General features: G+C 37.5%; 2 protein-coding genes and 2 non-coding genes across 4 annotated transcripts; 1 reads left to right on the top strand and 3 right to left on the bottom strand.

The window, feature by feature from the left end:
- Positions 1-2,240: 2,240 nt before the first annotated feature.
- On the bottom strand, positions 2,241-4,264 carry rx3 (retinal homeobox gene 3). Its single transcript, XM_034123526.1, has 3 exons — positions 4,006-4,264; positions 3,431-3,660; positions 2,241-2,669 (listed from the first exon to the last, which is right to left on the bottom strand). Exons 1-3 carry the CDS (start codon positions 4,262-4,264, stop codon positions 2,241-2,243), a joined length of 918 nt encoding a protein of 305 aa, XP_033979417.1.
- Positions 4,265-7,823: 3,559 nt separating this feature from the next.
- Positions 7,824-13,418, bottom strand: cplx4a (complexin 4a). The gene is made up of 3 exons (XM_034123491.1): positions 13,255-13,418; positions 10,566-10,653; positions 7,824-8,051 (listed from the first exon to the last, which is right to left on the bottom strand). Exons 1-3 carry the CDS (start codon positions 13,416-13,418, stop codon positions 7,824-7,826), a joined length of 480 nt encoding a protein of 159 aa, XP_033979382.1.
- Positions 13,419-14,696: 1,278 nt separating this feature from the next.
- trnae-uuc lies at positions 14,697-14,768 on the top strand. The gene has a single exon. It is a non-coding gene; the product is annotated as a tRNA-Glu (tRNA).
- A 242-nt stretch (positions 14,769-15,010) lies between these two features.
- Positions 15,011-15,082, bottom strand: trnae-uuc. The gene has a single exon. It is a non-coding gene; the product is annotated as a tRNA-Glu (tRNA).
- Between the last annotated feature and the right edge of the window lie 1,014 nt (positions 15,083-16,096).

The raw sequence follows: 16,096 nt of genomic DNA, 5'->3' as shown, positions 1-16,096 counted from the left end.
GGAGCTGATCCAGAATTGCTGCGGGCTTGACGTGATATTGGAAATGCGTGACGTGCATTGGAAGTAATATGGTCTGTGTTTACATTACATATACAAGCATTGCCAGCACTCATAGCTAACGCTGTACTTTAGAGAATATGTGTAAAGAAGCTGGATATAAAAGGTACTTGTGGTAAAGAGAGAAAACGTTTGAGCTCCATACTGTTTCAGAAATAATGCTTGATTGGTATAGAACATAATATGGCGTTTAATCACGGCAGCATTTAGCTGAGTTTCTGCCAGTAGACACCCTTCTCTTCACAGAGCTCACCACTCCAAAGGGGCGTGGCCAGCAGCAGCTCGGTTAAATTTAAAGCTACAGACTCGGAATCAGCACTTTAGTAACAGGGCTGAAATAGAGGGATGTGAGGCATGGCTACAATGAGTGATCTGTTGGGTATTTTGAGCAAAACACTTCAGAGAGATGTTTTGTATAGATATGGCCCTATAATATATTGTTCAAATATAGTATAATATGGGACCTTTAAAATATGAACTCCACCTGTACACTAACCAGTTTGTGCCACCAGATGGGAAAGAAGAGCATCCACATTTTGAGAAACTTCACTTTAAGGTGAAGCATTTCATGATTATAATTACAGATGACAAGAGCAGTTTATGGTCCATTCAGTGAGCTTTGATGCTGCTTCTTCCTCATCAGAATAAACACAAACACACCCCAGTGTGTATTTAGGACAGTAGGATACATGATGACTATTATTAGCCCACAGGGGTTGCAGACAATAGGAAATGTTAATTGAAACAATTTGGTTACACACATCTTTTTTTCTTAAAGTGTTCTCTTCTGTCCTCATTTGTCGTGGATGATTGGCCTACAATAGAGGTACAAGCCACTTTCACCCCGTCATTATGAGTCTAATCCCAGGAGCGAATAGGATACATTTTACTGGAGTTAATGAAGTGGAAATAAGTGGGTTGACAAACTATATGCAAATCAGAGAGAGGAAGTCTGGGAGTTTAAGCTGCCTCTTTATACCACCCTTCTTTGTCTTTAAATTAAATGATTAAATGTTATTCAACTTGATACCTTTTGTAGTTTGATCGGCCTTATTACATCGTGTTTAGACAATATTAACAAATTAATCTCATTGTGAAAAAAAGAAAGAAACTCCTAAAACTGTCAATCGACTTTTAGCATTTAGTGTTAAATTGATGTTTTATTGATAATGTTTCCCAACAAGGATAGTCATGTTAGAGGAATCCACCACTAAGGGGTGCTGTATTCATGTACTTCCACTCTGTAGCAGATTTATGATACTCAAATATTTTTGACATAAATTTGATTTCAACAGATGAACTATATAAATGCTGTATTGCAATATATTTCCTTTTGCATCTCCTGAACATTTTATTCATTTTGCCAATTTGCCCATTAAATGTAAAACATTCTCTAAAAAAACATGCCAGCCACAATTTTGTTTATGAAATGTACATATAAAGTTTATTGTGTAGAGAAAATATTCACATTTAAAAAAAATCTTTTATGATGAAGATCAAAAAGCAGTAGGGACAAATGAATTAAAATGATGTGCTCCATTTACAAAAGAAGAATAAATACTGATGGGTTATAATGGATTTGTTATATCGGCAACGTAACACGGATAACAATGGGATGGGGCTGAATGAATGTAAAGTAAAAACAGCTTATAGAGGAAATAAAGCAGAGGAAAAGCACCAGATCATATATAGTTTTCATAATTTCACAGGAATTTCACAGTTATTTTCACAGATTTTCTATCGAAGAGTTTCTTAAGGGACATTTTCCTCTAAGTCTCCCTTGGCATTCATAAGCAAAAAACACACATTTAATAAGTGATTTATAACACATCATGATGTTGTTGTAAATAGATACAAGGACATTTTAAGTGTTTATTATGTACAGTATAAAGACTGAATTGTGTCTGTTAATACCTCAGCTTACTGGTAGGCGTGAATTATAGTTGTATCTTGTATTCACTTACAACTTTATTGAAGTGTGTTATAAATCATTTATTCAGTATTTATATCCTGCTTATGAATGCTAAATAGTGAGAAGTCAAGTATTACCCTTATTAGTGACGAGTCTCTAATCCTGCAGTTTTCCCTCTTCCAAAAATAACAATCCCGTCATCATGAGGAGTCCGTTTCTCAAAAGATGCAGCATGATGCATTCTGGGTCCATTTAATACCTCCCCTCTTCATCACCACGTCTTCCCAATAGACTGAATATGTTCCTTTGCCCTCATCCTCAGTGAAGCAATGCTGGTGTTCCTGGGGTCAGCAGAGCAGTGGTAGGCGGGGGGCGGGGGGCACATGGAGCCCATGTGGGGCAGGTGATGGCTGTGTCCCAGGAAGGAAGCCGGCATGGAAGAGGCCATTGAGGGTGGAGGAGAGGGGGTGTAAGTGCCCGGGAGGCCCTGCGAGCCTGTGATGAAGCCGGGGAGGGACTGCAGGGAGGTGGAGGTGGTGAGGGAGGTGGAGAGCCAGGGGTCCAGCTGCAGACTGGAGCCCAGGGAGCTGCTGGAGCGGCTGAAGGAGAGCAGGGAGGAGGAGGTTTCCTGCAGCTTGATGGAGCTCACCTCCAGCTTCTCCTGGCGACGCCACTTGGCCCGTCGGTTTTGAAACCACACCTTGAAAGTAAGAGGAGGATTTTCATTTTCAATTCAATTCAAATGTATACAGCTTCATTCATTTATCCAAAGGCATTATAACAGATAAGAGAAGAGAGGGAGAGAAAAAAAAACTTTTAGAGCTAAAAAAATATAAAAACGAATATTGTGTAAAAGTCTTTGAAAATTGAGAAATCCGGAGGTTGACAATTATCAGTTACTAAACGAAGCACTTTGGATTTAAAGTTATATAATTGTATAATCATTAATAAGGGATTGTTACAAATATAATATTGACAGACATTTCTTTCATTATTGAAACCATGATGAAAGCTACAATTGAAGTTTAATATTCTGTGAATACATTTTAAATATACATTTCTAAAATAAATTAAATCAGTTTTTGCTGTTCCTTGAAAAGTACAAAATGCACTGATCCAAACAATGTAATTTCTATCAGGTTTATTAGGTTAAAGATTACAAATTAAATAACTTTGAACAAAATAATTGCGCAATGTTACAACTTCGTTCTTTATTGGTCTTTTTTTATACATCTTAAATGTGATGTAGTAAAAGAAGATCTACACAATATAAACTTTACATCGAAAATGTCCAACATGCTTTTGGAAACACTTTTTGGTGTTCTTCTATATTTCTCTATATTGCCACACATTCCTATTCACTTTTTTTTATAGAGACATGGTTCCTATGGCGGCTGAATACATGTGTAGGCTACTCAGTGAGAAACAGGCCGATGGCAGAGTTAGTTTCTGGGACTTTACCTGCACTCGGACCTCCGGCAGGTTGACCTTCAGAGCGAGCTCCTCTCTGCTGTACACATCCGGGTAATGGGACTTTTCGAAAGCTCTCTCCAGTTCGTGGAGCTGGAAGGTGGTGAAAGTAGTCCGGTTCCGACGGTGTTTCTTCTTCGGGTTATCGTCATCCGACAGTTTGCCGTCCGGAGAGTCCGGGCACACCGAGGCTTCCGCGGCGCCGCCGGAACAACAAACACCTGCGGGGAGAGGAGAGTGTGAGCACCGGGAGAAACAGCCGGGACAGCTGAGCAACATTTATTTAACATCTAAAATATAATGATTTTAATTTTGTCTTCTTTTTTAGTATTTTTAAAATCTTCTGAAAGATTCAATAATGTGCGCACTATCATGAAAATTAGACCTGACTCCAAACTAATAACAAGTGGTTAAGTTTAATCAGAAATAGGCTAAGTCTAAATTGAATATAAAGTTATAACGGTAAGCCTCTCTTTTACAGATATATAACATGACGTGTTGTAGATTATACACTCTTTACACTTAATTTATTTATTATTATTCTGGAGAAAAATCACGAAACTTACTGTCAAAACTTTCTGAAGAATGACTTTTCTTCAGTGGAGACATAATGACATTCCGCTCAGCATCTTTCACCAGGACCTTATCCGTCACGCCGTAGCAGGCCGACTTGTGGAAGAGCTGGTCCTCTTTAAATCCCAGTATGGCGTCTATGCTGTGGATTGTGGCCGGGTTGTCACCCGGGCTCTGGACGGAGCGTGCGGAGGGAGACAGGCGCTCATCCATCATCATCATCACCTGGGAAGCTGATCCAAGAAGCCACATTGGTCGAAAGTCCCAAAAAATAGTCGGAATAACGCTGCTTAAAGATTTGCAACTAGGCTATTCAAATATATTGCTACTCTTTGTGCTTGGTAAAGTTGTCAATTGCAGAGCCAAGAGTGGAGAAGTTACGCACAAGACTCCAGTAAGCCCGTCTTGCTCAGTGGACAGGGAGCATCTTCTGAGGGGGCTTTTAAAGCAGTGCCGGCTGTAAGACCCCCTACCCATGTGGCACCCCCCTCCTGCACGTCAGAAAGGGGACGTCCTGTTGGATTTGGCCCCGGATTTAGGGGTAACTGTGCGCCCATGCAGGCACCAGTGCGCACACCCTGCCCGTAACTCCTCCCCATCTTAAGTGCATCAGTCAGTGTTGGCTCTAAACCTACTTACATAAATCTTAAAACCATCTTTCCACTCCTCCAGATGTCATGTTCATGTCAGTCTGCGAAAAAAAGAGGAAGATTAGGCCCACAGAGGCACAGATTAAGGTACAACAAAATCATAATTACAAGATTTCTGGTCAGGACATGGATTGCAAGATGACAGCTTAATATTTAATCAAAGATATTGTGGCCAAAAAAGAAAGACATTTCATTTAGTTTATTTGTTTTGTTGACCTTAAGGACAAATCATGCACCTCCTGACACATGTTGATTAAACAAGACTTTTATAGACTCATTAAAATAAATGAAATGTAATTAATAAATTATATTTAAAATAAAAGGGGTCAAGTGTTGAGTCAATTAGGGTTACAAAGCCCAAACGATAACACGTTTTGGCTATAACCACTTAACAGCAAACAAAGATTGACAGCAGTGTGGTAATCCTGCTTAAGGGGATTACATTATTTTACTCAAAAGAGTTAAAACCCTTAAAACTATTTAGCTTCTCCTAATTACAGAAGGTGACCTTATCCTTTGTTTGGCTAATGGGAGGGGGGTCAGAGGGAGAAGCATGCACTGTTTTAATTAGCAGCAAAAAGTTGTGACTTGATGCAAAAGTTTATATAGCAAAAGTTCTTGAAGAAGCTCTATTGTTTTCTTGTGGCTGCGGAGCTTTGACAGCGTTTAAGGTACGCATTCTAAGCTTTATAATAGTGTCTTGAGGTCTATACCTGAAACGTTATTTTGAGTTTGAATTGACTCAGTTTTATTGTTAAATGTGAGAAAAGCTGATCAAACGGTGTCTGTCAGATGCTGGTTAACCTTGAAAGATGCTTGAACACGAGCTGAAAGAAGCTTCAACATAATAACTTTAGAAAAGGAAACAAGTTAGAGAGAAAAAGTCTTGCATGTTTCTTATGTGTGGTATTCATCTCAAGTCAAACTTAATTTGAAAGTGAAACTTCTACAATCTGAGACCGATCATGGTGCTTATTCTACAATGTGTTCAATATTATTATAAGGAATAAAACATTTTGAGTTTTAAAGTAACAGTTTAACATTTTGAAAAGAAAGGCCACTCTTGTAATTGTCTGGTAAATGTTCTGCTCCAGCAAGCAGCTGGTTAGCTTAGCTTAGCACAAAGACTGGAAACTGAGGGAAACAGCTAGCATGGCCCTGTCAGAATTTAGCCCTTTAAGCTAATTCATTTAAACGGTACAATTGTGACATTGATCATCACACTAAAAATAAGATGTAAAGGTAATGTGTGTTTTTTTCCCAGGGGGTTTTGTGCCCGGCTTTTTCTTTGCCGTTAGCAGCAGTGAGTCAGTTTATTTTTTGTTTGACTGTTTCAATTGTTTTTTTGCTTTTTTGCTTTTATTGGACAGATTGAAATTGGAATATCAGGAATCAGTTTTATAACAGATACAACATGTTAGTTAGTGAGCTTTAGAAGTGTCGGTAGGTGCTTTTGGTTTCCTTCAGTTGGAGCTGCTTCATTGGGTTTGCAGTCTTGTGCTAAGCTATAAGCTAACAGTTGCATAGCTGTTACTCTATGAGAGCAATATCAACTACTGATATAACTCCCTGCAAAACAACAGATGAGTTTATTTCCAAATGTGTCTTACAACAGCTAACATTAGCTAGTGCTGAAATAGGACTGAATAAGTGAGTTTAATTTAGACTTTATATTTTTCATACTTGATGACAGGCTCTGTCCTATGACTATTTTTTCATCCTCTTTTTCTTGAACAAGTAGAATGCGATTTCTGCAGAACTTCATTTTGTCCTGAGCTATTCTCAGATCCACAGAAACAGAGAGAAAGAGAGCGCGGTGCACACGCTGAAACCTTGTCTCTGCTGATCCTATTAGATGATAATCTCCAGACTTGCACAGCCGTTTAAACTTGGGTTCATGTGAAACTAAACGTGGAGTCCTCCTCCCCCCCGTTCTGCCTAATCACCCCTCACAAGTGTTTGGATAATGCCCAATTAAATTAAGACCATTATCTTTATTCACTGCATTAGCCCTGATTCAGATAATTGGGATTAATTGAAGTTGCTTGATTTAAAATACTTAATGGTTGTACAAGCATAAATCACTGTACAGACACACTACAGTTTATAGAATAATAAAGTGACTTTTGACAAGCTAAGGATCTTTTAAATGAATAATAATTGGCTTACACTTGGAGCTTATAAAGACATTAACATGAAAAACCATATGGCGTTTTATGTGAAATGTTGGAATAAGTTTTCTAGCACCACAACACAAGCCGACATATTTAATGTATTCAATATACATCTTTATTTGAACAATACATTTACAAGTATACCTCCATTTCATCTGTGTTTATGTACATTGCTTTAAGTTTTGTGGAATAAATGATTCAGTATTCTAAAGTGAGTTTCTGCAAATGCTTAAGGCTCAACACCTTTTCTTACAGTTCAAATGTGTATGTGTAGAAATGTTAAATTAATAAAACATGTTGGGATTTATGAACACTGTTTGCTTTGTGATAACACCAAAAGAAAACAAAAATCTAAAAGTCATAATTAATTCAAACACCACATACATAAAAAAAAAAAAATCTAAAATAACCAACAAACCAAAAGGAAAGTTGAAACACTCACACAGGGTGGATTTTTTGAAAACTTAAATAAGGTTTGTTTTAGTTTTGGTTAGTTATATATTTGACTGAAAACACACTTTCAGAGACTTTAACTGTCTCATTTTACAACAAACAGAACAAGTGAACATTAGATGGCGTAAAATCAATGTTTTGAAAAGTATTGTGGCCTTTAAATGGTGTGAAAAGGAATACTTGGCTTGGAACATCACTTTTCTACAAAATGCATCAAAAGAAAACAGCCATTGGGGAGAGATGGGGCACTGTGGTTGCAATTAAAATATGTTCAGTTTATTGCAATCATAAGTTGTAAATTACTTCCCACTCAGAAACAAGCTAACAGGGAATGTTACAGTAAATCCTTCAGTAGATGTTAGCAGGATGATTTAGCTTATAATAAAAGTAAATTCTTGGTTTGCTGTTGTAACCAAATGTATTTATACAGCTCAGCCTGCAGATTCCCAGAAAGTGTTGGAATTCATTTTCCTGTGTCATTCTCTTCCTCTTCTTCCTCATCATTCAAACATAGACTACCCCCCCCTCACATGTTCACATGACGGAGCACTTCTCCTCTGCTTTTGTCTTCATTTCGGTGACGGTGGCTGACGCCTTCTCCTTCAGCTGGTCCATGTCCATGTTCTGCAAGTTCTGAAACTGGCCCATGAGGGAGTCCTTGCCCTCCTCCTCCGTGGCGTCCTCGTCCACCATCTTCAGCAGCTCCTCGGGAACGTCCACGTCGTCCCCGGCCATCTCAATCATGTTGTCATCCTGCTCGCTCTGCACACCAGGAGAAGACACGGTGAGAAACACAGACAAGATTTAACATTCAGTGTGTGTGTGTGTGTGTGTACATTACATGTTACTTGTGTACAATCAGTGTGTATTGAGGAGGCCTTTGTTTTCAATCCTATAAGATATCATAATGGCTCTTAGTTGGTATGACATCTCTTTGTCATCCAGATATATTTCTTTATGGCAAAATCTTGGAAGGAAACAGGTCAAAATACTCTATTTTAGAGATTTTCGGGTAACGTTTGAGTAATTTAATTGAGATTTACTACATTAATTAATAAACATTCACAAATGTTATCTTTAAATCATTGGTGCTTGTTCTTAAACACTATAAGGTAAATTGTAATAGTTTCCCCAACATATTATTATAATGACAAGTTATGATATATATTAACTTTCAGACATGACCGAGGGTATTTTCTATTGTTTTCCCCGATTATAACAGACTCTATATTTTTGGCATTGAATTAATATTTGCAGGAGTAAACAATTTAAAGGCTTTTTTACAGGATTAACCTGTCAGTCTGCTGCATATCCAAAGCATTCATAATATCTTTGACCTTTTGACAAACATTGCAGGTGTCAAGCTCAGTTTGTTAGACGATTTATGACCTAATTTCTAGCTATTCATTGATTAATTGAAAAATGATACTGCCCTTCTTTTATTAAACTTCAATTCCAACGTAAACACATAGCAACTTTCTAATACTGCAGATTGGTCTGTGTTTGTTTTCAAATTGTAAGACCTTAGGCAGACTAGTGAACAAAAATAGAAGAGCTCTAGGATCTAGGTCTTAATCCAGAAGCTGCTCTCCAGGATATTCTGCTCTCTCTGTTTTCTACATTTTCTTAAACAGACTGGAGTCTCCTTTGACTTTACTTTATGTGCCTTTTGCGTCATAGAAATGCTACATTTAAAGCTGTTTCCAACAAACTCAATCTAATCGCTTGAATAGTCATGCAACAGGCAGTGTGCTGGGACTACTTTAAACTCAATCTGTGGGATTACTTCGGACCTGCTTTAGCCTTTCCTCTCTGAATCCCAGCGGTAGTCTAAAGATATCCACTATAGCGTTGCACGAGACCCTAATTCCATTAGACAGACAGCACCAACTTCCTGTTTCTACCGCACACTTGTTATTAGATTATAATTGTTTCTAACTAACTCAGCATGTATGTACATTCCAAACCTCCTACCCATTCAAAGAACAATAATGAACAGTACAGGATCCCTTTAGGTGCTTTATTATTGTTTGAAAACCCATTTAAATGCACATTTCACTTCTAATAAAGGCACTTTGTCATTTGTCATTTCAAACTGGAATGCAATGTAAACACCATTGAGGGAAAATAATTAGATCTATATGTTTAGACTAATGCTATTGTCCTCATCATATATGTGTGGTTTCAATTTAAAAGACAAACAGTGAAAAGAAGTGCAGCCATTGTTTAAAGCAGGAGACTGAACAATAGAGAGTCTGTCGCGTTACATATAGGAAAAACCTACAGCAGCTAAGGTCATCACTGCATTCAGATAAATACAAATAATGGTGTTAGAAAAGCTGTATAAGAAATCAATGTTGCTCTTATATCATAAAAACACACAGTTAAGTACTAGTCAGTTTTAAATGAGATTGAATTATAGGATAGGAAACACTCCTGTATGAATCTCTAAAAGACCTAATTAAAACCCCAACATACCTGTTGTGCTCCTGCCATTACAGCTTTTTGTTTAACAGTCCTTTAAATCCTGCAGTTGCTCGGTTTACATCCACTAAAATAGATGCTGTTCACACTGCCGGCGTTCCCTAATGAGCCTGGGACACCTGCTCAGAGGCATTTGGCTTCCTAAGACCCTAGGTGCTACATGGGACACATATTAACGTCTTCCAGAGCGCTGGTTGAACGTCCTCCTCGCTAATCTATACTGGCACGGCTTCCACCTCCTGTCGCACACGCTGCAAAGTGCTGCTGTTGGATCATTATAACCTCAGCCATGATCAACTTACAAGACTGAGGGAATTTTTTTAAGTATTTAGTATGTTGGATGGTTTCTTATTGGCAACACTTACATGTGTATTCTTATTTGTCATTTATTAGCAGCAAAAATAACCCTATGTTTTAAAGTCATTATAATTGAGTGAAAAAGCAGATGTTAGTGTTTATCAATGTACTTATCAACGAAGTTAACCCCTGTGTGCCTTCATAAGTTGGAGCAGCTGTATAAAATGATAATGAAAGACAATATATTAAAATATCGTAATCATATAAAATACGTCTTCATCTGAGAAGTTATAAACCTTGAAAATACTGGCCATTTATAAAACACTTAAAATGCCCTTTACTCTAGTGTATTAAAAATCACTTATCAGACATTCCTTTGGTCCTTGTAATACTATAATCATTTGTATTAATAGTATTATGCATTTGTGTTCCTTTTCAGAATATGAATATAGAGTACAGATTGAATTTTAAATATGAGAAATGATAACTCTTTACCTTTGGCAGCCTGTATTTGTCTCTGAGGCACACCCTGAGTGTCGCCCTCTCTGCTTTCTTGTTTAAGAAATCTGCATCTCTCTCCATCCTGAAATAGAGATTAAAAACATGTGTACCACAATAAGCTTTGCTGCCGGCCTCAGGAACATCCCAGGTTAACAAGAAATGTTGTAGTTTAATCCCTTAGAAAGGAGGAAAGCTGCAACAAAATACCAGCAAAGTGGAACATAAGGACCTTGTGTCGTCATCAGTGCTTAAAAGACAGCATAATACATCTTTCAGAATTTGAGTTTTATGAAAGAAAAATTCCCTTTTGTTTTGTTTGTTTGCATACACACACATGGGCCTAATTATATAGATAACATATAACTGTTCAACTCAACACCACCTACTCCAGCTCACCTGAATATCAATAAAGCATTAAAGCTGAAAAAAGACAATTAACTAAAATAGTGTTTACTGGGATTACGTTTAATTAAAAATAATAAATGTTGACCCCATGTGCTGGAGGGGCTGTGGACGGTGGGAGACTTCACACATATATTTTGGGACTGTCCAAACATTCAGGGCTTCTGGAAGGATGTTCAAAAGGAGATTAAACGGGTGCTGGGCTTTACTTTGGACCCAGCACTTTATATACTGGGTATACTGCCCAGTGATATGGACAGAAATGTAGCTTTCTTACTAAGAATTCTTCTTCTAATTGCGAAATGATAACGGTCTCGTGGCTGAAGCCGCAGCCCCCCGGCATAGTCCATTGGAGAAACAGGGTCAAAAATGTTTATTTAATGGAGAAAATCACAGTAAGACTACGGCTGAAAACGGATACATTCGAAGAAAAATGGTCTCCATTGTATTATACAAGCAACACCAGAACTCTAGCAGCACCTCTTTATTTATTTATTTGTATTTATTTATTTTTCATTTATTTGTATTCACTGCACTTGTACTTGTTTCATCTGGATGGTAAAGCACTGGCTCTTACTATCATAATGGTTCAGGTATTGTGCGATCATGTTTCCGATGAGGGGGAGTGATAATGTCTGTAATATGTTGATAATGTTTGCACAATATGAAAATTGATAACATCAAGAAACTGTATGTCCTTTTGGTGCCCAAGTGTTGAATGATTAACCCTGATGTACAACAGCTGCAGTTATGTAAGCATCTCCATGTATGAAAAAAAAAATCAGTGCAATAGGTGTATACTGTAAACATTACAAAATGGTTTGTTTTCTGCAAAGGTTATGCAAATGAGGATGAAATGTGATGCCTTTGTTGCACTACCTAATGAAAAATGTTTAACACTATTGGACTATTTGCAGTGTCATATCCTATTGCTGAAATCTGAAATCTGTAATGTGCACACCTACATTTATTTGCCTAATTAATGTTATAGATATTATTTCATACTCATACATTTATTTCAGTATTTTGATTTGACAAAGACAGACTCACATACTTTCCTTCAGCCAATTACAGATGGGATTATTAGGCCAGACTGAGTCAAGCAGATTGGAAATCAAGCCAAGACGCCACCATTTAAAAATAATTGATGCAACAAAACAGTGGAGTGAGGTTCCTGACACACTGTGCATTTTCTATTTTGACTCTTGGTCTGGCTAGATAGTTTATACAGAAAACATCAGTTACATCCAGTCTACAGTAATGGAGAATGTTGTCATCTTTTGAAATCTACCTTTATATTTACAATTACTATTTTAATACCAACATTTTAAGAGTCGAAAGTCTGGATTAATCTTCTTATGTAATACGGGATCTGTTCGCTGCTGCAAAATCTTTTCACAAAAGTCCAATTTGTAAGAGGAAATGATTTTCCACACATTTTCTTTCAAATTAAACATAGGATGGAATAACTTGTTGCTAAATGTACAATCATACATTAAAATCATGTACTTTATTTTTACATACTGTATAGCACAGCAACATGGCAGTGTGCAAAACCAAGCTACCTGCTGTATGAACAACTGAAGAGTAATAACATCTACTTCATAAAAAAAAAAATATTCCATTAGGAATAAATGAAAAGCTTAAAAAAAAAAAAGAAACCGCTATATTTTATAGAACGTTCTTCCAACATCTACCTCAAATGCAGATCTAAATAAAATGGACAAATAAATATACAGTTGCAGGATTTTGATTGCTTTCCTTTGCTGCTCCAGCACATAATCTCATTTATCATAGTGTTCAGTTTGAATAATCCAATATGTTCTGCTGTCAAGTAAAAAAGATTCAAGCAGAGAATAAACTGCCTTTATAAAAATGCTTCATTGATGTTTCAAAATCTAGAAATTCCCCAAAGTGTTACATATTGCTGTTGTTGCTGCAGAAATAGAGGGCAGATTATGGGAGATTATTGATCCAGGCAGGACCATTAGCCCCAGCAGGAAATATCGAGTATGGTGGTACCTGTGACCTTCAGCAACAGATGCACTTCTCAAAAACACACCCAGCTTGTTGTAAGCTCATGAAACGAATATATAAATGAGGGTTTACATTTAGTTAGGGTACGGGTAAAAAATATGTTAGTGCAAAAGAGGGGAGAGTAAACAGTGCAGTGAAGTAGAAAGTAGTTAGTCAAGGTCAGATTGGACATTCTGCAGCCATACTGTTTTCAATGGGCCAATGGCATGAATTGAAAATGGAGCACCGTCCACGTTGTACTCACTTCTCCTCCACCACCTGTTTTTGATACTCTTCATACTCTTCTCGTGTCATCCCTGCTGCTTTGGCTGGATCTGTGGGGGCGGCCTCCTCTTCTTTGTCACCTCCACCACCAAGGCCAATGCCTGACAGGGGGTTCCCAATCATGCTCTTGATCAAGAAAGCCATCTTGAGTTGCTGTGTTCACTCTGCGAGGGTGAGAATATTTTTTTCTGTAGGTGAAAGTGATGCTGCTCCCCTGATGGCGCCCTCCGGTTCGGCTTTCTATAGCTGTCAAATCCAGTGGTAGCTCTCTAGCTAACCTGCTGCTTGTCTACGGAGCCAAGGACACACTGACGACAGGCAACAGACACACACACACACACACACTAACACACACGTACACAACGGCCATAATCTGGATTTAATCCTCCCTGCTCTACTATGCTAAGAGGCAGATGGCCTGTTTTTTGTCTATTTTTAAAGCATGTGGACCTGTGTAGATGTTATCTTTATTAACTTTGACACTTTTTGCATTCTTTGGAGGAACTAGGTGCAGCTCTCATTTTAAAAATGGTTTTGGAGATGGCTGTCCTCAGTTTAGGACCATACATATGTGGTTTCCGCCCACTACTGCTTAATCATATTAGTAAAGTACTGACTGGCCCGTGTGCAGCTTACAGCGCGGAGACCGAGCAGAGAGAGAGAGGAGCGGGATTACTGCGTTGTTTATCCCCCACTGGGGCCATACCGTGCTATTGTTCAGAGGGAGGTTGATTGACAAGAGTATGAGAGATGGGGAGAAGGCGGCTCTGGTTTCATTTCATCAAATCACTACATAGCTATTTGCAAGCTTTGGTGAAGGACTTGTTGATCACCCAAATATTCTTGATTAAAAACAGAAGATGTTCATCTACTGTATAACCAGGGGTTAAATTGGTCGTGGCTCAGCATCCAAGGCTCTTACGTAAACATTTTTTAAAATGCTATTCAAATGAGTGCGCTCCTTATAAAACGCTGCTGCATACCAAATCCAGGGTTTCCTGCCAGTGTTGTAGTATAGAGATGTTTTGACTTTTGAAGCTGTTACCCCAAATGTCCAAACCGTATTGTTGGTTGGCTTGGTGAAGGTGGCTCTCTGTATGTTTAAAATAATGAAAAAAGTCATATGTTGTAAATATCATGAAAAGAATAGTATAGTATCTTGACCAACATGAAAGTCATTTTATAGTATTGTTATGAACCTGGGTCATTATGTCTGCATTTTCTGATGTGTTTGTGTGTCTGTGTGCAGGTGCTTCCTGGTGATTGGACCAGTTTGCCGATTGGCTGCCTGCTTCCTGATTGGACTACCTGGATGACATCAGCACTATTTGTGAAAAACGTCATGGTAAAGTATGTGGAAAAATTTGAAAAAAAGTCTTAGTATAGTATGTCAAAAAGTTTGGAAAAAATATGCAAAAGATGTCCCATATGGTCTAGCGGTTAGGATTCCTGGTTTTCACCCAGGCGGCCTGGGTTCAACTCCCGGTATGGGAACAGCTTTCATATGGGACAAATAATCAAAGTATAAGCTGTTTTAAAGAAATGGAAAAGAGTGAGTTGAAAAATTGAAAAAAGTCATAGTAGAATATGTCCAAAATATGAAAAAAACGTCATATTAGACTATATCCAAAAATGTGAAAAAAGTCATAATATATTGTGTCAAAAAATTGGAAAAAAAGTATTTCCATTTATTTAAAACAGCTTATACTTTGATTATGTTTCCCATATAAAACTTGTTCCCATACCAGGAGTTGAACCCGGGCCGCCTGGGTGAAAACCAGGAATCCTGACCGCTAGACCATATGGGATATCTTTTGTGTATTTTTTTTAATATTTTTGCCATTTTATACTATTACCTTTTTCACAGTTTTATATGGGAAAAATAATCAAAGTATAAGCTGTTTTAAAGAAATGGAAAAGAGTGAGTCGAAAAAAAGAAAAAAAAAGTCATAGTATACTCTGTTATAAATTGGAAAAAACTTCATAGTAGAGTATGTCCAAAAATGTGAAAAACGTCATGTCAAAACATTTGAAAAAAAGTAATAGATTCCTGGTTTTCACCCAGGCTGCCCGGGTTCAACTCCTGGTATGGGAACAGCTTTCATATGGGAAAAATAATCAAAGTATAAGCTGTATATATAAATACATATATAGTATAAATATATATAGTATAAATGGAAAAAAGTGAGTTGAAAAATAGAAAAAAGTCATAGTAGAATATGTCCAAAAATGTGAAAAAACGTCATAGTAGAGTATATCCAAAAATGTGAAAAAAGTCATAATCTAGTGTCGAAAAATTTGAAAAAAAGTCATAGTATAGTGCAGGGGTCTCCAACCTTTCTTCATCTGAGAGCTACTTTCAAAAAATGAAAGTGGCCAAGAGCTACTTGCATCACATCGCTTACATTTATTCACATAGCCCTCATCAGTTGAATTAAGCTATACCTTTGTACACGTGTGAAATTGCAATACCTAAAGCTTATCAAAAATAAGGTCCAAGAAAACGAAGATTTCTCACATATTATTATGGCCCACATAATAAGTACATCACTGAACATTCACATAAGTGTCCTTAATCACCACCTTACAAGCATTTCACTCTTTTTTTAGTGAGATGAATGGCACTGCATGCAGTCCACCATAGAGGTGTATGCTGGACCCACTTAGGTTCACTAATAGAGTCATTTAAATGTTCATCAGTCGGTCTTGTTCTGTATTTAGATTTCATTCATGTCAGAAAAAGCTGCTTCACAAAGGTATGTAGAACAGAACCAAATAAAGCAGACATTTTCAGTGCTGCTTGGTGAATGTTCTTATAGTTT

Source organism: Trematomus bernacchii, unplaced genomic scaffold, assembly GCF_902827165.1.
Source record: "Trematomus bernacchii unplaced genomic scaffold, fTreBer1.1, whole genome shotgun sequence".
NCBI lineage: Eukaryota > Metazoa > Chordata > Actinopteri > Perciformes > Nototheniidae > Trematomus > Trematomus bernacchii.
This window is presented reverse-complemented; position numbering and strand designations above follow the sequence as displayed.